Below are 22,557 nucleotides of genomic sequence, written 5' to 3' on the forward strand. Positions count from 1 at the left end.
AAGAGCCCCGCTCCTGCACTGCCCCTCCTTCAGCGGGCACCTGCCAGCATCACGGGACCTGAAGAGCAGAGCCTTCTCTCCAGCCAAGCACGTGCACTCTCCCTTAACACCTGGAACATGGAATAACAGACTGGTTCCAAATCAGGAAAGGAGTACATCAAGGCTGTACATTGTCACCAGGCTTATTTAACTTATATGCGGAGTACATCATGTGAAACACTGGGCTGGATGAAGCACAAGCTGGAGTCAAGATTGCCGGCAGAAATATCAATGACCTCAGATATGCTCATGACACCACCCTTATGGCAGAAAGTAAAGAAGAACTAAAGAGCCTTGATAAAAGTCAAAGAGGGGAGTGAAAAAGCTGGCTTAAAACTCAACATTCAGAAAACTGAGATCATGGCATCCAGTCCCATCACTTCATGGCAAATAGGTGGGGAAACAATGGAAACAGTGAGAGGCTTTACTTTTTGGGGCTCCAAAATCACTGCAAATGGTGGCTGCAGCTGTGAAATTAAAAGACGCTTGCTCCTTGGAAGAAAAGTTATGACCAACCTAGATAGCATATTAAAAAGCAGAGATGTTACTTTGCCAACAAAGGTCCATCTAATCAAAGCTATGGTTTCTCCAATAGTCATGTATGGATATGAGAGTTGGACTATAAAGAAAGCTAAGCGCCAAAGAATTGATGCTTTTGAGCTGTGATGTTGGAGAAGACTCTTGAGAGTCCCTTGGACTGCAAAGAGATCCAACCAGTCCATCCTAAAGGAAATCAGTCCTGAATATTCTCTGGAAGGACTGATGCTAAAGCTGAAACTCCAATACTTTGGCCACCTGATGTGAAGAGCTGACTCAGTGGAAAAGACCCTGATGCTAGGAAAAATTGAGGGCAGGAGGAGAAGGGGACGACAGAGGATGAGATGGTTGGATGGCATCATTGGCTCGATGGACATGGGTTTGGTGGACTCCGGGAGTTGGTGATGTACGTGGAGGCCTAGTGTGCTGCAGTCCATGGGGTCACAAAGAGTCGGACATGCCTGAGTGACTGAACTGAACCGAACTGAGACAGTGATAATAATGATGATGCTTCTCATGTCCACAGGGGGTGCTGTAACTCAGTACATCTCCTTCCCCATCATTAGCCGTGGACCCACTCCAGTACTGTTGCCTGGAAAATCCCATGGACAGAGGAGCCTGGTAGGCTGCAGTCCATGGGGTCGCTAAGAGTCGGACACGACTGAGCAACTTCACTTTCACTTTTCACTTTCATGCATTGGAGAAGGAAATGGCAACCCACTCCAGTGTTCTTGCCTGGAGAATCCCAGGGACGGGGGAGCCTGGTGGGCTGCCGTCTATGGGGTTGCATAGAATCGGACACGACTGAAGCGACAGCAGCAGCAGCAGCAGTGCCCTCCTAGCTCTGTCCCCCAACTTTCCCTCTCCCTCACTTGGGATATCTCTGCCCCGGTACCCAGAAGTGATCTGCCCTAATCACGCCCTATTGAGCTCAGATACTTAAATTTGCTCCCTACAGCCAATGGCTTAAAATTCACTCCCCATGGAGCTAGCGATCAGGGATTCCCATGATTTGTGGAATTCCCTGACTTACTCCCAACAATTGCTACTGGTTTTCCATGCTTCAGCCAAATGGGAACCTTTCTGCTCTCTGCAAAGACACTCAGCGCTTGCTCACCTCCAGGCCCTGATCACCCCTGAAATGTTCTCTATCTGCTGAGATCTCTATCTGTTGAGATCTGGGCCCTCCATCAGCCCAGTTCACATCATATTGAGACCATAAAGTCTTCCTCATCATCAGCTAGGAAACATGTTTCCTTCCTCGGGGCTGTGCCCTCCATCTCCCTTCCATCATTCACTGTCGCCCAGCACTTACTTGTGGGCTGGCCTGAATGCGGCAGGGACAGGACACAGCTGCCCCCCTACTGTGTACATTTCCACAGAGGAGAGCCCTCCCACCTCACAGCCCATAGGGAAGAATATGAGCAAGCCCTGGCTTTCCCTCTGCCCACACTCTTCTTCCTCACAGGAGGACGAGCGCATTATCTGACTGGCAAGATGGGAAGAAGCACTAAGTAAGTGCTCCTTTAAATACTTATACAGCAGTCATTACATGCCAGACACAATTCCAAACCCTTTACAAATATTAATGCTTTTGATCTTCACAAAAATTCTGTGAGGCAGGTACTAGTGCCATTTTGCAAACAGAAAACTGAGCCAGAGAGGTTAAGTCACTTGCCACCATCACACGGCACAGATGTGAGCTTGTGCAGTGCAAATCCAGAGCCCATGTTCTATGCGGCCTCTTGATGCACATGGCTGGGGCCCTTTCTCTGTCTCTTGCGGGGAGAATCTGCCTGCTATGTGGGGTTCCCTCTTTCCTGCCCTGCACATGGTTAGCACGGATGTCTGGGCCAAGTCCTGCCTCCCCGAGGCAGCCCAAGAGTCCTGCTGCTCGCTGGCCCCACTCCCAGCTCACCAGGTGTTCCGGGGCAGTTCAGGAACAGTACACTCGCTCTAGGCACCCAGCGCTGCCTCAGATGGGTGACCCAAGGTCCAAACTGGCGCGGAGGAGCAGGAGAAAGCCCCAAGGTGGCCGCACATCCAGCCTACATTCTCCAAGCTGCTAAGCTGAATTCTAGCCCTCCACCTGTCTGCTACCTGAGCGAGAAGGGAGAGTTTGATGTAATTAATAACCATCCTACAACTCTAGCAGCAGAAAGGTGACCAGGCACAGGCTCTGCTCTCTAGAAGCTCAGACTCCCAAAGACGATCACCAGAGACTTCTGTCGCTGGGGGCACTCAGCTGCAACTGAGAGCTGCAGCTCCTTGTACCCAGGTGTGGTCCTTTAGCAGCGGAGAGAACACAGCCAGAGGAGAGGCTTCCATACCAACAGACACAGACCTGAACTGCTGTGTGACCTTGGGTGAGTCACCTACCTCTCTGAACCTGTATCCTTATCTGTACAGTAGGGATAATAATCCATCCCTCTGAGGGGCACTGCGAGGATTAAATGAGATATCCTGTGACAGTCCCTAGGCCAGGTCAGTCCTCTGTTGATGCTTAACTTGTGCGTCTGTGTGAGTTCAGTTGCTCAGTCACGTCTGACTCTTTGCGACTCCATGGATTATAGTTCACCAATCTCCTCTGCCCATGGGATTCTCCAGGCAAGAATACTGGAGTGGGTTGCCATGCCCTCCTCCACAAGAGCTTCCCAATCCAGGGATAGAACCCGCATCTCCTGCATGCCCTGCATTGGCAGGCAGATTCTTCGCCACTGGCGCCACCTCCCCCTATTCTGTGCTTTCAGGAGGAGGCCTCAATGCCAGAACATGCTGTGTTCATCATCATGTTGGCGTGAACGAGCACCTTCTCTCACATTCTGCTCGATCTGCAGGGCCACCCTAAGCCAGAGTCACTTTCACCTCTCCTTTACAAATGGAAGCTTGAGGCTCAGAGAGGTGAAGTGATGTGCTCAGAGTGACTCAGCCATGTGGGCGGGGCTAGGCTTACCCTCTGGGCGAGGGTAAAAGCTGAGGACTGGAGTAAAAGCCCTTTCCTCCCCACTCTCCCTCCATACCTCCGCGTGCAACACCCCCCCCCCCGCCACCCCCCAGCCACCCCACCCCCAACCCGGCAGCCCACGGGGCCCTGCTGTGGAGTTCTGTCCATGAAAGTGCTCTTTCAGTACCTGCTGGGAGGGAATCGCAGACCCCTGGGGAACCAGGAAATGATCCCCTGGCTGCCTCCCAGCCCAGACCGGATTAAAGAGCAGTAACCAGATCCTGCTGGAATGGAGGGGAATCCAAGGCAGCTGAGTGAGCGATGAGAGAGGCGCCTGCACTTGGGAAGGACCTGGCCTCCCGTTTCCCCACATCTGGACGGGTGTGCAGGCCTTGTTTTATTTCATTCCGCTCTGCCAGAAAGATGCAGACCTCCTGGCCAGAGTTCAGAGCAGATCAGTAAGCGTGATTCAGAGCTGAGAGGGACGCATGTGTGAGAAAAGACTAGCAGGAGAGGAAGAGACAAGGCCAGGGGTGACTCAGGGCACATCAAAGCTGCAGGGCCCCGCAAGACAGGATGAGGAATCTTTTCCTAGGCTCTGGAGGCAAGAGGGGAACACAGCCAGCATGACAGAGAATGCCTCAGGCTCTGGGCTGGGGCAGGAACTTCGAGTCCTGAATAGAAAATGGGAGGGAAGCTGTGTGCTAGGAATGTCAGCAGCTCAGGTCTCCGCTGGCCAGTGTGGGGCAGTGGACAGATCTGGGCAGTGGAGGTGGACTTGGCAGGCTCCTGTCCAGGCTCTGTCACCTATCAGCTGTGTGATCTCGGGGAAGTCACTTCCCTCTCTGGGCCTTAGTGAGCTCCTCATTTAGTCAACACATATTTTCTGAGGACCCACCACATGTTGGACATTGCCAAGCACTGGGGACAGAGTGGTTTAGGTTGGAACCGACACGTCCAGGGGTTGTTCTGCGAGCCTCACACAAGCGCTCCTAACCATGTGTGCGAGGGCAGGGAAGCTAACCTGACACCAGGAGGGAGCAGAAGGGGAGAGTGAGCAGGGTTCCAGGAGGAGGGAACAGCATGTGTGAAGACCTCGTGGCTAGAGAGAGCAAGAGAGCAAAGCCTGTGTGAGGAATGCAGAGGGCACAGAGGCAGAGAGAGAGTCGCTGGGGAGGGAGGCGGGGCCCATGCCTGGAGGGCCACCTGTGACCCTGTGGCTTTATCCTGAGGAGGTCTGGGTCCTGGGAGGACCATGAGCCCTGAGGAAGCTAGTTTTCAGGACCAGAATGTCCAAGTTCAAGTCTCAGCTTCACGTCCTGCTGAGAACAGCTGCTCAACCCCTTGTTTCTTCATCTGTAAATTAGGGGTGCTAGTACCTACCTCACAGCTTGTTATGTTGTTATGATGATCAAATGGTACAACACATATAAGGCATCTAGACTGCATACCAGTGTGTGGTATACAGTAAGCACTCAATAAATACTGGTGACTACCGCTGCCTGGATACTGTGTGTAATGCTATCAGCAGGTTACCTGGCACCTCGAAGAGTGAGTTCTCACCTCTGAAACTTCCCACCCATGCATGCTTCCCTTCCTGGCTTCAGCTCAGCCCAGGGCCTGCCCCTCTCCAGCCCCAGTCTTCCTGGAGGGCTGTGGCAGGAAGGGGGCTGACAGGTCACAAATGAAGGCGAAGGACGGGGAGCCCAGGGTATGGCTGTCTCCTGGGAGCTCCCCCCCACCTCCTCCACCATGTCTGAGGCTGATCTGGGACCCCAAACAATGGGATCCGAATAGCGGCAGGGTTGGGTTGGGAAGGCCCTCGTGGCGGGCAGAGAGGACAGAAGGCTATTCACTTTCACAGGCTCACAGCTTTACACAGAATTTCTACCGGGGGGAGACAATCTGCCCATCGTCTATGAACCCCCTGGGACATGAACCATTATTCCTGTTTTATATTAATAGATAAGGAAACAGAGGCCCAGAGAGGGGAAAGTCCCCGTGTCACCAAAGTGACACAGAAGCTGGTGTCTCAAACCCAGGACTGAGAGATGACTAGATCTTGGAGGAGGCTGATGACTCTGCCAAGGCCCCTGCTGCCCCCTCCAGGGTCTCCCACCCACTTCCACTGATAGCCCACTTCATGTCCAGCCATCAAAGCCCATTTAGCATTTCTCACACTTACTAGGGCCACCCTCTCGAGCCTCAAAATTTAGTACATTATTACCCATTGCTTGCCCTGAGCAACCACACCCAGGATGGACAATGCTAGGAAGACAGCACCTCTTCCAGGAAGCCTTCCTTGCCTTCCTTTACTCTAAACATCTACTCCTAGCTGGATTAGAGACCCTCTCAGCCTCCTCTGCCTCCCCAGATCATCAATTTCATAGTGGGTTGTCTTCCTCTTTTACCGACAGCACTGAGAGCTCCCTGTGGGCAGGCACAGAAGCTGATTCATCTGTCGACCCTCACCTGGAACAAGTAGAATTTATTTTCCTACTTCTTGAATCTGGGCTGGCCTTTTGACTTACCTTGACCAATAGAATATGTCAGAAATAATGTACCCAATTTCAGCTTAGACTTCAAGAGATTTCTGGACTTCTGCCTTCTCTCTCAGAACTCTGCCACACCTTTTAAATAATACCAACTCGCCTGTTGGAGGGTGAGGTACCATATGGACCAGAACTGAGTTGTCTCAGCCAAGGCACCCAGAGTCCAGCCAAAATCAGCAGAGCTGCCTCTCACCCACACTGACCACAGATGTGGATGTACGAGTGAGCCCAGCCAAATCCAGAGAATTTTCTAGCTGGACCTATAGACTTGTGGGCAAGAATAGATGCGTACTGTTTTACACTATTGGGTTTGGGGGTTGTTAGTTACATAGCAATAGCTTATTGATAAAAGATGCATAAGCAAATGACTGGAAATGTAGGTATGATGCAAACACAGTGTAGAAGAGAGAAAGAGATGGAATGCCTGCCTCACAGTCCTCTTACCTTATACACATCATGGTTGCTCAGAACCTCATCAAACAGTGTGTAGAGGTCATTGAGCAAGCCCACCACCTCAACGGGCTCACTCAGGGATGCGATGGTGGTAAAGCCCATGTCACTGAAGTATATGGTAACCTGATCAAAGGACTCTGGCTCCACAGCTGCCCCCATCTTCAGAGCTTCAGTCAAAGACTTGAAGGGATAGGAAGGGCCAGAGTCACAAGGTGGGAGCACCCTCTTTCCACAGTTGGAAGTGAGGGAGGGATATCTGTGGGAAAGTCCTGGGATGAGTGTCAGGGGGTCTGGGACAGGTCTGCTGTGTGCTGGTTCCCCTGCCCCTCTCTGGACATTACTTCCTCTGAAGTCAGATGGGGGACACTGCACTTCGTCCTTGTTCCCAAAGGAAAGAGGCAGCAGAAGTTCAACACTCATGTGCACAGCACAGTGCCCAATGCATGCAAGGGCTCTATGAAAATATGATGGGTAAATAAACAACAAATGAACTGAATCAGTTCATGGAACCCAGCTTTACTGAGTACCTGCTGTGTCCCAGCTTCCCAGGTCCCATGCTCAGAGGCACTGAGGCTAGAGGCACAATCAAGTCCACTCACAGGGGCAGCATCCGAGAGAGCAACCTTTCTATCCTCTCTCTCTCCAGCTCCAGCTCCTCAGTCTGCTCCCGGATCAGGTCCTCCAGGCTTTGGGAATACTTCTCCAGCATCCGCAGCATAGGGTCAGCAACACTGGTCTTCTTGCCTTGGTTGATGCTTTTGAACTGAAAATGGAATGAAAATCCCAATTTATCCATGAAGATCAGCAGAGCACTTGGCCCTCAGGTTGAGAATCTAGGCCACAGGAATGAACCAGATATAGCCCCTTCCTGGAAGAGTTGGATGGTGGGGAGCAGGTAGGTAATAGGCAAAGAGTGGCAGCTCTGACAAGGGAAAGCAGAGACAGCAGGGAGGGAAAATGGGCTAGTCCTCTGTGAGGCAGACAGGCATGGAGAGGACTTTGCAAAGGAACCCGTGCCCAGCATTGTATCACCATTAACAGACACTTTGGTTCTTACAGAAACACTGTGGAATAGGCATTCTTTATCTCAAAGATAAGTTGGTTGGGTGAATGGATAGATGGGTAGATACATAGAAGCGTTATTGTAGGTTGTTCATGTATATAATCTATTTCTACCTGTTTATTTCTGTCTTTGTTAAAAAAAATTTTTTACAAAACAAAATTATAAATATGTAAGGGCACTGAGACCAAAGGAAAGCAAAAGCTAAAGAAGTCAATCCAGGAGTGAGGTCTATATGTAAAATGCAGGCTCTCATTTGGTCACAATTTTGGATATAAGCTCCCTAGCAACAAAGAAAGGAGAAGACAGTGGCACCCCACTCCAGTGCTCTTGCCTGGAAAACTCCATGGACGGAGGAGCCTGGTGGGCTGCAGTCCATGGGGTCACTAAGAGTCAGGTATGACTGAGCGACTTCAATTTCCCCTTTCACTTTCATGCATTCGAGAAGGAAATGGCGACCCACTCCAGTATTCTTGCCTGGAGAATCCCAGGGACGGGGGAGCCTGGTGGGCTGCCGCCTATGGGGTCGCACAGAGTCGGACATGACTGAAGTGACTTAGCAGCAGCAACAAAGAAAAGAGGGAAACAGCGATTACATAATATATGGAGTCCATGAGACAATGGCGCATTAAACTAGTTTCCCAGAAGGAACACAATTACTGCTGGTGCTGAGCAAAGATAAGTACCTCTCCTAGGTCTTTGTAAGATGATGTTATAAACTCTACCTTCAACAACAACTTTAGAGGAAACTTTGTTTCCTAAGGAGACTTACTAGAACTTTCCCCAGTGTGGTTTGTACCTTACCAAAGTGCAATCAGTAGGAAAATCAAATTAATGATGATCAAAGTGGAAGAGTTTATTCCTGTCTAAATCCAGCATCTTGACGTGTGTGTGTGTGTGTGTGTGTGTGTGTGTGTGTGTGTAGGTGTTTATTCCAACCTCATTAATACTGCTTTTCTCAGGCAAATGTCTGTAAGGTGGGGAGTGTCAGCAGCCCCTGAAAAGCACATATTTTGTACTGGCCACGAGAAGCAGAGGCACAAGCTTTAGGTCGCTTGCCATGGGTGTGACAGCTGCTGACCCTGAGACAGCAACATGGACAAGAAGCTGACTGTAAGATCAACTCTGCAAGGGGGGCTCCCATTTTATAATGAAGAAACAAAGGATCTGAGAAGTACAACTTGCTGAGAACAACGTAACGGTGGAACTGAGTTTCAAACAGAGGTCTGTTATATATCAATCTTATCACCAGCCACCCCACTGAATTATTTTATCATTTGGAGTGTGTTTTCCATTGTTTCCCTTGCATTGCCCAGGAACAAAATCATAGGCTATGCAAACAATTATTTTTTTCTTTGTTGTTGTTGTTTAGCTTCTCAGTCACGCCAGGTTCTTGTAATCCCATGGACTGTAACCCGCCAGGCTCCTCTGTCCATGGGACTTCCCAGGCAAGCAGGTTGCCATTTCCTTCTCCAAGGGATCTTCCTGACCCAGGGATCGAACCCGAGTTTCCTGCATTGGCAGGCAGATTCTTTACCACTAAACCACGAGGAAGCCCATTTTCTTCTTCCTTTACGACGTTCATTTTCTTGCTTAGTTACATTGGCTGATACTCCCAGAACACTCTTCTATGAACACGGTTTAAGTCTTTCAACTCCCAGGTGAGTGCTCTTTCTCCTCATTCTCTTCTCAGAAAAAATACTTTTTAAAAATTTCTTAGTTATTTCACTTGATGGCCCCACCAGTGTGTCCAGTTGGATCAGAGTTAGTCCTTTTAGACATCACCTAAGGAGATCTGAGGCTCAACGGTGGAACTGATTTGGCCAAGGTCAAGTAGTAGGTAAGTGGAAGCACAGATCTGAATACAGGCTCTCGCCTCCCCACAGTGTGATATGGTTCTCATCTTCTGCGTGTGGAGTACATCATGTACCAGTCTCTGCCTTCTCTGCCGCTGAACCTGAGGCAGGCTTTCCCCACAGTCGCCCCTCTCAGGGTAAGAGCCTTCTTCCCCACCTCACTAGCCACGGCAATCTCGAACCCTGGAAAGATTCTAGGCTGGTGTTTTGAGACCTGTGCTTTTGGCCTAGGTCTGCCACCCCCCCTCACAGGGGCCACTGAGAGCTCATTCACTCTGAGGTCCAGATTTCCCGTAGGATGCCTGTGCATTTCTCCTGGCTTCCTATCTCTCGCTCCCTCTTCACCTGTCTGGATGCCCCTCCGGCTCACTGAACCTCTCCTTGGCAAAATTCCACTGTGGCTGGGGAGTGGAGGGCAGGAAATAGGAGGCACAAAAGCTGTCACCGCAGGCTTGATGAGTTGGCCCTATGAGAGCCGTTAGCCAGCTCAGTCAGGTCCACACACACCACGTCCACCCAGCAAACTCCAGGCTTGCCTCACCCCTCCCGGTGCAGTCCCCAAGGCAGGTCGGGGGTAGAAGGGGCACCCCCCACCACACCTTCCACTCCCTGATGCAGGAACCAGTGCTGCCTCCGTGGCTGAAAATGGCCCCTCTGCTCTGGTGCCAGGAGGCCTGGCGTGGGGTCGGGGTTCCTAGCATCAGTGCTGCAGAGACAAACGTGGGTCTATGTTCCAGCCCCACCTTTCACTTCCTTGGTTACCTTTGGCAAGTCCCATCACCTTGCCATGCCTCAGTTTCTCTCTTGTAAACCCCAGATAATAGCAATGCTTCCTTGGAGGGCTATCAGGGGGGTATAAAATATAAACACAGGACTTAGCATGGAGCTTGGCACTCAGGAAGGGAGTGTCTATGAACCTGGAGTTCTGAGAAAGATTCCCTCAGATGGTAGACCTCGGGTTCCACCCTCAGGAGTGATGATGCTGGCCCATTGCCCGCTCTATGCACAGGGTTTCCAGGCCCCGGGATAGGGGGGCCCTCACTGGGCAAAGTGAGGTGAACTGATTGGCTGTTTCTTGTGAGTAGCCAGCTCCTCTGGTGGCACTGACCTGGCTATAGATCTGGTCCAGACTGGGTCTGTCCTCTGGAGCCTCCTCCCAGCACTGCTCCATTAGCTGGATGCACTCAGGTGGCCCGTGGCCAGGGGCCACCAGGGGCTGGCACAGGGGACGGGGAGATACCACCTTCCTGATGATTTCTGCAACAAACACAGACTGGCCAGTGGGGCTGAGGTCCCCAGGACAGCTGGTGGTAAGGCACTGGCCTGGGATCCTGAGATGGAGGGCAGGGTGGGCCTGTGGGGTGTGGATATCAGGCTGTGAGAGTGTTCCTCAGCCGCTTGTTCTCTGCTCTAGGGCATGCTGGCCAGCGGTCCAGGATTGCTGTTTTCCTGGGCCCATTCCACAGTATGGCGGGGGAAAGGGTCTCAGCTCGGAGCTTGGAGACTGGGGCTTGAATTCTGGATCCACCACCACCTCTCCATGAGATGGTGAACAACACAGCCATCTCTCTGAGCCTTGGTCTCCCCATCTATGAAGTGAGCTTAACAAACTGCCTTCGTGAGATGAGTGCTAAGGAAGGAAATGACAGGTGCTAGATATTGGGGTGCTAAGTTCACCCCAGCCCGTGAACCCTGCACGACTTGCTGCTGCTCTGTTGCCAGCAATGTCCGAGAATGCTCCCGACCTGGGCACTGCACGTCTGTCTGGCAGTCCCACCACCCGGAGGCCAGCTGGGGTGGACTCTGCACAACTGTGAGGCAAGACTCTCTGCCCTGCATGTTCACCATCATCATGACTCTTTCCCCAGGACAATCCCTGCTGTGGCTCTTCCCGTGCCCATCCCACATGATAAAGACCGCAGACTGAGTCGTGATCTGATGGATCAGCGATCCAGCTCTGTCTCTGTCACTTGCTGTCACTCTGTGCCTTGGTTTTCCCACCTCGGGCAGCCCTAAGGGTGCCTCAGGGAGCTGAGAGATTCATGGGCACACCGGGAGGAGGAGAGGCTGGGTACAAAGCTCAGGCCTTCAGCGGCACAGGAGGAGATGTCAAGATTATCCTTCTAATCCTGTGCAAGCTAAGCTATATCTCTGAACCTCAATCTCCTCACCTAATGATAATAGGACAGACCTCACAGGCCGTTAGGGGTGGAACAGGGTCACCTCTGAGGAGGGCTGGGACCCTCCTCAGAGGAGGCAAAGAGGTGAGTTCCTTGGAGAGAAAGTTCCTTGGAGAGTGAAGAGAAGCTTCTCTCTGAATTTCCCTTTGCCAGCCTCCTTGTTGGGGGAAGCCCATGATTCACTGTCCCATTTTACAGACAGGGAAACTGAGGTTCCGAGGAGGTGGTAACATCGGTCAACTGAGCCACAGGGCCAGTAAAAAGTAGATGCTAGTACTGGGCCTGATAGCCTCCCGGCCTGCACTTTCTTCACTGCCCAGAGGCTCCCAGTCTGCAGGCGTCAGACCCTGAGGGCCTCTCAGTAGAGGATCTAAGAAGCGGTGTATGCGTATAAAGGAGTGTGCACAGGTGGAACCCATAATAGCACACACACACACACACACACACACACGTCCAGCTCTTTTTCAAAAGCATTCTAATGGTGTCGTGATGAATACATACAGATCCATTTCAAAGTGTTGCATGTTTCAGAGCAGATTTTTGTTTCTGGGCATTTTCTCAGTCACCAGATACTAAAAGTCAGATAGTAGCATGTGAGGCTCCAAACTTTTTTGTCATTAAAGTGGAGTTCTCACAGGTGGTCATGTTGGGAACCCATAGCCCAGGCCAGGCCAAGATCTCTTTTTTCCCTCCCCATGCTGAGCCCACTGTCCACAACCAGCCCATCACTGGGATGGATCAGTCCTGCTGGCAAGAGGCTGTACATCCTCCGTGGAAAAGATGCTTTCTGGATGACTCCAGGAGATTTTAGGGCAACACTGAGTGCACTGGGATCCAGACCCATAGCTTCCTGCTGGGGAGTCTTGCCCCTCTCTGAACCTCACTGCTTTCATCTCTGAGAAGAGTGCACTTACCACCTCACAGCATTGTCCATTGGCATAACACAAATGACAGTGCTTAGGAAACCGCAAGTGTCCACCCCCGCCACAGAATCTTAAAAAGATGCTATTTCTGGGACTTCTTGGTGGTCTGGTGGTTAAGAATCTGCCAGCCATTGCAGGGGACAGGGGTTCCATCCCTGGTCAGGGAAGATGCCACATGCTGCAGAACGGTTAAGCCCAAGCACCACGACTGCTGAGCCCAAGCTCTAGAGCCCGTGAGTCACAATTACTGAGCACCCCAACAAAGAGTAGTCCCCCACTCACTGCAGCTAGAGACAAGCCCACTCACAGCAACGAAGACCCAGCACAGCCAAAAATAAATAAATAAATAAAAATTAATTAATCATTTTTTTTCCAAGATGCTATTTCTTAGAGCAAGGAGGTCCGCTTCTCAGTAGAAGTGTGGAAAGAACCTGGGCTCTTCCCCACTCGCATACCCCTAAAACCACCCAGCGTCTAGCGTGTGCCAGGCTCTTGTCTAAAGCATTTCACTGAATCCTCACAAATACTCTTGGAGCTAGGCATCATGGTCCTTATTTTACAAATAAAAAAAACTGAAGCTCAGAGTCTGAAAGAGATTAACTCAGAGTCATGAGGTAAGTTGGTGTAGAGCTGGGCTCAAGTCCATGTCCCCCAAAGGCTGTGCTCTGGACATTTCACTCTCTGAGGCCAGGAAAAGTGCAGCCAGGAAGCAGCAGGTCCGGGATTGACAGCCCAATGCAGGGGTGACCCTGGGGTCCCCGAAGTGTGAACAGAACTGGCCTGAAGGGCCCTGCATGGCAGCATGACTCACAGACCCCATCTGGCTGTTCACCTTCCCACCCCCTCAGCAGGCAGATGTCAGCGAGTTGGTGGGGGCGGAGCAGCCAAGGAGAGTTGAACAAATGGCGTGATCAAGCCCTTCCCCTTCCCACTCCTCCACCCCATAAATTTGGGACCCGGAATGCTCATGATTCATGGAGCAATACTTCGGTGGAGAAAAGAAGTGAGGCCAGGCCTCCCTGTGAGGTAGATTCTCCATCTGGGGTGGGAGGAAAGTGGGCTCCATCACTCCATCACTGCCTGTGCTGCGGGCTGAAATGCAGGGTATCCGTGGGCCAGGTCCCTGGGACTGGACCGAAGCAGCTGGGGTGGAGGGGGTGCCGCAGGCTACTGAAAGAGCAGCACAGAGCCCAGGGAGCCCTGAGAGGGAGCACAGACACAGCGTTTCTGAAGTTGGGCCCTGGCACTGGGGTCTGAAGAGGAAAGAATGTGCAAGACCAGGTGATGACCGGGAAGGTGTGAGTGATTACCCCAGAAGCACAAAGATATGTGCTAAGGGGGTGGGAAGGCGAATAGCCAGATGGGGTCTGTGAGTCACGCTGCCATGCAGGGCCCTTCAGGACGGTGCTCTTCAGACTTCGGGGACCCCAGGGTCACCCCTGCACTGGGCTGTCAATCCCGGACCTGCTGCTTCCTGGCTGCACTTTTCCTGGTCTCAGAGAGTGAAATGTCCAGAGCACAGCCTTTGGGGGACATGGACGTGAGCCCAGCTCTACACCAATTCACCTCATGACTCTGAGTAAACCTCTTTCAGACTCTGAGCTTCCCCACTCAAGCAGAAGACCATGTCTCCAAACACCCAGCAGACTGGTGACATCAGACAGGGATTGGATGCCTGACACATTTTAAAATTGATCCCCACTCTAAAGATGGGAAAACTGGGGCTGAGAGAAGGTAAGTAACTAGTGTAAGGTCATGCAGTAAGTGATCCAGGGGAAGAACTGAGGTTTCCATAGAAACAAAGTCTGTGCTGGGCAGCCGGATGGTTAGGGCATAACAACCTCTGGACATGGCAATAACATTGGGAGAGGAAGAAAGGGGTTGGGCTTTTACCCAGAAACCAATGTGTTTAGTTCTAGCAATGGTGAGCTGCCATTTTGGTAGTTGCTAAAGGCTGCTTGGCTTAAGCCAAAGAAACCCATTTCTCATCATCAAATCAGGCATGTGTGTCTCTGTGGTTATTTTCAGGCCCTGATTTCCTGATGCTCACAGAGCTACTCAACTACGTGGGGACTCTGCCAGAGACAGGCTGAGGAAGGAGGAGGAGGACGGTGTACGTTCCGCTGGGAGCCCCGAGGAACCGTAAGGCGGGCCTCGAGTCAGTGCCTCCTGCAGGGTAATGCCGATGCTGAAGGCGTCTCCTCTGAAGGTGCCCCGCCTGGGTGCTCCGGGCCCCTGCAGCAGCTCTGAAGCCGTCCACAGCAGCTCTGCGACCACAAGGCAGGGCCACCAAGCTGGCCAAGCTGGGTGGGTGCTTCATAAAGTTGTGTCATTGCCCTGTCCCAACAGTCCCAGAGGAGGGAGGTGCTTCTGCCCTCCCCCATTCACAGGTAAGGGTCCTGAGGCTCAGAGAGAAAAAGCCATCCACCCCAGGTCACACCACAGGAAGTGCTGGAGGACCAGGCATCTCCCCCTTTCCCCTTCCCTCCAAGCGCCTGGCTTAAACAGAGGCCTCAGCACCTACTGGCAGCCCCCTGCCCACCCCTGAGCTGACCCTCTGGGGCTGGCTGGGGCGGGGAGCCCTCTGAGCATCCAGAAGCTCCGCATAACCGTGGTCAGTGAGCTTCAGCACAAAGTGCCCATCCACCACGCAGTTTCGGGACTTGAGGCTGCCATGAGGGAAATGCTGATGGTGTAGATACCGCTCCCCCTAGTAGAGCGGAATCATGAGGGTCCCTTAGGCCTGTGGTGAATGAGAAGGACTCCTGCTTCTTTCAGAATTCCCAGGAAATCTCCCTGCGTCCCTTCACCTTTTGCCACACTGTTCAGATTTTTCTCAATAAGACAAAGTGGAAAATGAAGCCTGGGAAATGAGCCTCTCTTGTCTCCCTTCCGTCCCTGTTGCCCCCACAGCTCCAGGCCTGGGAAGGGTTCTCACATGGATCAAATCCAGCAGCAGGGAGGCCTTGAAGGTCCAGTCCAGCCGCAGAGCCTCATTCCTCAGCAGGTCCTCCAGGTTGCCCTGAGCGCAGTGCTCCAACACCAGAGCACTAACCCAGGGGCCATGAAGAAGCCCCGGAAGGTGGTGATGTTCTCATGCCGCAGCTCCCGCATCTTCCAGCACAAGAGCACCTTAGCAGCCCCTGGGGACTCTCAAAGGTGGACATCTGGCCCCTGTACTTAGAATCCAGCACAGGGCTGAACACAGAGAGGCCTCAGAAATGTTGGATGGAAGTGATGGGTGGACGGATAGATGAATGGATGGGGTAGATAAAGGATGAGTGGGTGGATGGGTGGATGATGGATGGACAGATGGATGAGCCAGTGAAATGAGGGCATGGAAGCATCATGGATGAATAATTCAATACACCACAGAATATGGATCTAGGCCTATTCTCCACCTAAGTGACATCATGGCCCGTAAAACTGTAAAATCTCCCCCCAAGACTCAGAGACAGATGAGGAGAAGAACCGAAGGGATCAGGAACAAGCAGAAAGCAGCCCAGCAGGTCAGAGAACTTGAGTCCCGCCAGCTAGGCTAGCATTTGCCCGAGCAGGAAAGAGGGAAACACTGTCTGGCATGGCTTTCCTCTCAGATATAGTTCAGGGGTCAGCTAAGTGAGGGAACCTGAACACTCTCCCTACCTCCCTAGAGGTTTGCATGCTGACTAGTATATGTGGTGAGGTAAGAATGGCTTCAAATCCTTTAACCCTGCTGCCATCAAGAGGCTGGGCCTCTGACCCCTCCCTTTGAATCTGCGTTGGCCAGTAGAATACGGTGGAAGTGAACTTGTGTGTTTTGGGTCCGGGTCTTAAGAGACTGACAGCTTCCATTTCCTGTTTCTTGGAGCCCTCTTTGTTGGAGGACTGAGTGTTCATAAGAAGTCCCTCCATCCCAAGTCACCCCACTGGTGAGATCATATGGAGAGGCCCTGAGACTATACTGAGTGGAGAAGCAAGTTCTGTTGAGTACACTTTTCTAACCACCCAGCCAAGGCATCAAGAACCCACTGAGTAACCCCCAGTCAAGGCCAAGTGGAACAGAAGAACAGCTTGGTTGAGCCCTGCTCAAATTTCCTACCACAAAATTGTAAGATATTATAAAATGGTTGATGTTTTAAGCCACTAATTTTGGGATAAGTTGTTACACAGTTATAGATAACCAAAACAGACTTATTAAATGTTCTGAGAAGTCCTGTGCCTAAGCCAAGCAATTTCTAAACTCATTTGACCACATATAGGACCTTCTCTTTTAAGAAGCATCTACACGTCTCAGTTGTAAGATACCCACTGGGGAATGTCTAACCTAATCTCTAATCACTTAATCTCTCTGAATCTGATTTCAGATGACATGATGTTGGAAATAACAATAAAATTCACCATTTACTAAAGGCACTCTTCTTGCCAGAGACAGTTCTAGGTTATTCTATATACTCTCTCTGTGTGTGCTATGTCGCTTCAGTTGTGTCCGACTCTTTGTGACCCCAAGGACTGTAGCCTGCCAGGCTCCACTGTCCATGGATTCTCCAGGCAAGAATATTGTAGTGGGTTGCCATTCCCTTCTCTAGGGGATCTTCTCGACCCAGGGATTGAACCTAGGACTCCTGCATTTTTTACTGTCTGAACCACCAGGGAAGCCCTCCTAACTCCCATTTCATTAGCTCCATTTTACAGGAAAACTAAGTGTCCTAGGGAGGCAGAATCCCATCTGGGATCTTCCTGACTCAAATCTCATGCTCTGCCCTCCATCCCACAGTGCTTCTCAGGATGGTGATAATCTCAGAGGTGAAGGGGCTTATATGAGTAGTGATGACAAGTGGCTGGAAGTTCCCTGAGGGAAGGGATCCTGTCTCTCTTCTCCACTGCTGTGTCCCCAAAGCCCAGAGCATAGAAGGTGCTCAAAAAACAGTGGACGGATGAACGGATGCATGGAGGGATGAAAGGTACAAGATGAGGTCCTTCAGCAGTGCTGATCGTACCCTGTGATGATAGTGGTGGAGATGTCTGTGCCCCTGGTAGTCACGGTGATGATCATATGGGCTGGGGGTATGACATGGGGGATGCTGGTGTGGGATGCTGAAGTGATGGTGCATATCTGTCATGACAATGGGCCAGTGATCGTGATAATAGTAAGCCCTTCCTTTTTGGAGGCTAGAAGCTTCTGCATTGAGTAGGGACCAATCCAGATTGGTAGAGGTCTCCTGACAGCACCCCTCCGCAGCCCACCCTCCATGCCCTCTGCCCTACATTTCTTAGGACCCTAAGGCAGCTTGGCCGCAGCTCAGGGGCTGTTTCACCTTCAAATCTCTTCAGCCACACCCACTCTCCCGGTTTAAGAAAAGACAGCGAAAGTTTATCCACTGCTGGTCCCCAACTGGAGTCAACTCCTCCACCTCTCTCAGCCTCAGCTTCTTCCCCATACGTGTGTGCTTTCTGTGTGCTCCAAGCCAGGAAGAGCCTGGGCATTGGAAACAAAAAGTCAGACTTTGTCTCCTTCAGCTGACAGACCCGAGATCCAGTCCTTACTCCACCACTTTCTAGCTCTGTGACCTTGGACAAGGGACTTCAGTTCTCTGAGCCTCATGTCCCAGTTCTGTAAAGCCAGGATGATATCTTCACCTACATGAAGAAGGCTAACAAGATTGTAGAGAGAAAACATGTTAGCTCCTGGCCTTGGGCACCTGCAACATTTCAAACCCAGTGAAGTGAGGGAGGCTCTGTGACCCAGAGACCCTAGGGGAAGAGGGGAGGGTGAGAAAGGAAGAGCCCCTCAAGCTGGGGCTCAGTCCTCGCCCAGAACTTTCTGTAATCTTCACCCTCTCTCCTCTCATCACTAGTGGATTCCTGCCTCCTCAGCCTGGCCCGAAGTGCTTTCCATGGAGCAGTCAAAACATGTTTTGTACATCCTGAAAGCCTCCTTTCAGCAGAAGAGAAAAAAGATGGGATTCTCCAAGGGAGAAGGTGGAAAGAAGGAGCACGAGCCTCATGTGGCTTCCTGTAGAAACTATTAACCCACTTCATCCACCGTGAGACAGAGAACAGGAGAGTCAGAGATCAGTTAATCGCTGGATTTGAGAAGCCAGCTCTGGAGATATCAGTGTCCTCAGCAACTTTAGTATCTGACTGGTCTCACCTCTGTCCTGTCAGCTGGTGACCCAGGCTCTGTCCAGAGGCTGTCCTGGGCCCGGGTGCTGCCCCACACTCAGGGCCTAGGGGACCCCGGACCGCACCACCCCTTTCCAAAGCCCAGTTGGCCCAGTGCTGAGAGAGGTCCCGGGCCAGACTCACACCAGCAATGCCCGGGTCCAAGTGGCCGGGGACTGGTTGTTTCCCAAGGTCAGGTCACAAAACATGGGTAACTGGGAGTTGGAGTCTGCTTCCCACTCTAGTGCTGCCGCGGACTTGCTGTGAGACCCAGAAAAGTCACTGTCTGTCCCTTAGCCTCAGTTTCCTATGTCATAGCAGGAGTGGGGCATACAGAGATGCTGGGTTCCCTCAGCTTCTCCCAAACTGACAAGAGCTCTCAAAACCTGGGCCTGGGGGTGGCAGAGGCCCTCACCTGGTACAGAGCCATGTTGGCGGGCTCCTGGAGGGCCGGTAGGCTCCTTGCTGACCGCTGAGCCACAGACCTCAGACTCCCGCCATCTGCCATATTTCTTGATTCACTCACACTGTCCATCTGCAGCCTCTGGAGGCGATAGGTGTGGTCAACAGCTAGAGCAGCTCTGTCCATGCCCTGCCCACCCCCCCAGCCTGATGCCTGCCCCCCAACCAAGACTGGTGCCTGGCCCCCCCAGCCTGGTTCCTAGCGCCCCCCCCCCAAGCCTGGCACCTGCTGCGGCAGCCTGGTGCCTGCCTACCCACCTGTCTGCTCAGGGGCTGCTGGATGAAGGTGCAAGGCCTCCCGGTGGGGGCCCTGCACCAGCTGCAGCTGCCAGATGCTCCATCTGGAGGTGAGCAAAGTGTAGCACAGAGAAGATGGAGCTGTCGTCACTCCCCTCATCTGGCTCCTCAGAGCTGTCTCTGACCCAGAGCCCTCCTGGTCCTCCCCATTTCCCTGCCTGTCCCCCCCATCAGTCCCTACTGGGCTGAGAGGGCACCATTGAGCACTACCCCTCGGAGCCCCTCAGTCTGGCTCTGGGCTGGATGGACCCCAGGCCTGATGTGTCTTCTGGTCCCCAGCCTCGGTGTTTCCAACCCGCCTTGGGGCAGAGGGCTGTCCCTCTTGGATGTAGCTGAGGCTCAGGGAGTACAGAGGACTTCAGACGCAGACGATTGTTCTCAAAGCTGAAGAATTCTGGGGTCATCCTGACCAAGCCCTCAATACATAGGTGTGTAGCCCAAACTTCAGGAAGGATGGAGTCTTGTCCAAGGTCCCAGGCTTCTTCCTCAGGTCTCTCTAAATCCCAAGAGGCATGCCAACTTTGACAGGGCCCTGACCGAGGCTCTAAGATGGACAGGAGGGTGGGTTGTCCTGAGGTCGGGATGAAGATTGGGATGAAGCTCCCTGCAGATGCCAGGGCTGTATACACAGCCGGGAGGCCCAGCAGGGTTGGGGGCACAGAGGGCAGAGCAAGGCTCAGGAGACCAGGATCTTACCTGATGAGGCAAGTGAGGGCCCTGCCGGCCAGCCCCAGGACACAGGCCAGGGCCAGTACAAGGAGGCCTCCGGGGGGCTGCTCACCTGTGCGGGAAGCAGGGGCGGCATGAGTCCCAACAGTAATTAACAACCACACAGGCGCTCAGCCGCTTCACTCAGCTCCTGCATCTACTGGCGCATGGGGACACACTCCAGTCCAGTGCCAGCCCTCCAGGGGAAGGCAAAGAATGGCCCTGGACTGTGGCCTGGCCATCACACACGCAGTTGATTCCCAGCACTGCTCTTAGGGTTCTCACTTCAGGCTCCTGGCCGCAGGGGCCCCACAGACCCTGCACAGACCCCATGACTGTCCTACACTCTGACCCTCATCTGCCAGGATGCTGGGCTCTTCCCACTAGACAGAGCAGCTGGACAGCAGGGCCTGTTTCTTATTCAACTTGGGGCCCCTGGGCACTTTACACAGGGGCTAGACAGGCAAGATACTGAATAAAAATGGTAGATCCCTATCAATGATTACTCTGCTTCTTACATAACCCCCACCATGCGCTGCTCATTACCTATTTCAGCAGCCATGTTCAGTGTCATTCACTTTGACTTTTAGAAGAGCCTGAATCTTACACTGAATCTTAATCTCTCTAGCTCTCATATCAGGATTGGATGTGTAAAGTCTTCTTGGGACTGCTGGGCAGGGTGGGGAGGGCCACTTGGGCAACTCCAGCATCAGCTTGGGCTGGCAAGGTGGCAAAATGCCAGGCCCTGTTCTGGAGAGAGGATAATGATCTCCACTGTCACACAAGTGGGGGACTATCTCTTCTTCCTTGCCTCCCTCCCTTCCTTCCTTTTGCTGAAGGACAGCACTGTCCGCATGCCCTCTGATGAGATGAGCCTCCTCCAGTTTTAGTCCTGATAATAATAACAGCAGCAAATAGCTTGTAGCACTTATTATTCTGTTGTCTAGTTGCTAAGTTTTGTCCAACACTTTTGCGACCCCATGGACTGTAGCCTGTCAGGCTCTTCTGTTCATGGGATTCTCCAGGCAAGAATACTGAAGTGGGTTTCCATTTCTTTGTCCAGGGGAATCTTCCTGACCCAGGGACTGAACCTGCATCTCTAGTATTTACAGGTGGATTCTTTACCACTGAGCCACCAGGGAAGCCCATTTATTATACTCCTGTATATTATACTGCGCTAAACACCTGTTCTGAGGATGTCACATATTTCAACTCAGTTATTCTGCACAGTGACCTCTGGAAGTAAGTATGGTCATGATCACAATTCCACGGAAGAGGAAATAGAAAGACAGGCAACTGTCTCTGAGTGGCAGAGCCTAGGTTCCCAAACACCATCCGCCCTGCCCCTTCACCCAGGAAGGAGGCTTGACTCCTGATCTGGAGGAGGTAAGAGAGGAAGCATAGACAGGAAAGCCTTCCAGGTCTAGGGAGAAGCAAACACAAAGAAACAGGAGCGTGGCTGGTGTGTTCAATGGGAGGAAGATGGAGGGCAGGGAGCCGAGGGTGGCAAGGGTTCTGGCCATACTCTAGGCGAGGCGAGCCTCTGCAGGCTCTGAGCAGGGGAAAGCCAGATCTATTAAAATATTTTCCAAAGATCCTCCAACTGCCATTGTGAGGTCCAGAGACAAGGGCAGAAGCACAGAGGCCTGTTGGGAGGCTGCTGTGGTAATCCAGCAAGAGATGATGGGGTCTGGACCAGGGAGGAGGCAGAGGAGTGGTGAGCAGGGCAGGGGAGTGGTGAGCAGGGCAGGGGAGTGGTGAGCAGGGCTCTGCTTCTGGGCAAATCCTAAAGATGGAGCCCCCAGGGTGTTCTGATAGGCTGGGCCTGGGGGTGGGGAGATGAGGGTACCTGAGCCTTAGGGAGGATGGGGTTGCCGTCACCTGCAGTGGGAAATGCTGGGGAGGAAAATGGGAGGAGGCTGGGGGCAGATCCGGAGTTCAGTTTCCGACAATGTCAAGTTGAAGACACCATCTAGGCATCCAGGCAAGAGGGGCTGCTGAGCGGTAGCAGAAACCTGAATGAAGCATCATCCCTGCCCTCCTAGAGCTGGTGTTCTTGAAGACCAGCCCCAGGCTACACTCTCCGGGGACTTCCGTCTGGTGGCAGAGACAAGGACAGCAGAGATAACACCATACAATGTGGCCAAAACTTTGACAGGGGCAGCCAGAGGCTGATGGCGATCTTCATAAACACCTCCACCAGCCTGGCTCACAGACTTTACCCTCTGCCAGGAGTTTTCTCATTCATTCAACGAATCAATCCCTCAGCAAACATTTCTAGAGTGCTGTGTGCTGCGTTCAGTGCCGAGAACTGAAGATACAACAGCGGATAAGATCCAGAGTCACTGCCAGCACCGTGATGGAGCTTACCGTGTCCTGGGGGTGGAGGGCAGGTGCTCTAA

General features: G+C 52.3%; 1 protein-coding gene across 1 annotated transcript in view; it reads right to left on the reverse strand.

The window, feature by feature from the left end:
- The window catches only part of LOC128059923 (guanylate cyclase D-like), a 35,317-nt gene that overhangs the window by 3,716 nt on the left and 9,044 nt on the right, over positions 1-22,557 (reverse strand). Inside the window, 12 exon segments of the mRNA XM_052652173.1 lie at positions 6,517-6,705; positions 7,121-7,288; positions 10,550-10,698; positions 14,662-14,811; positions 15,099-15,128; positions 15,131-15,254; positions 15,483-15,610; positions 15,613-15,658; positions 17,792-17,873; positions 19,105-19,258; positions 19,409-19,491; positions 20,144-20,223. Coding sequence (XP_052508133.1) covers positions 6,517-6,705; positions 7,121-7,288; positions 10,550-10,698; positions 14,662-14,811; positions 15,099-15,128; positions 15,131-15,254; positions 15,483-15,610; positions 15,613-15,658; positions 17,792-17,873; positions 19,105-19,258; positions 19,409-19,491; positions 20,144-20,223 — 1,383 coding nt within the window.

The sequence above is a fragment of the Budorcas taxicolor genome, chromosome 15 (assembly GCF_023091745.1).
Source record: "Budorcas taxicolor isolate Tak-1 chromosome 15, Takin1.1, whole genome shotgun sequence".
Taxonomy (NCBI): Eukaryota; Metazoa; Chordata; class Mammalia; order Artiodactyla; family Bovidae; genus Budorcas; species Budorcas taxicolor.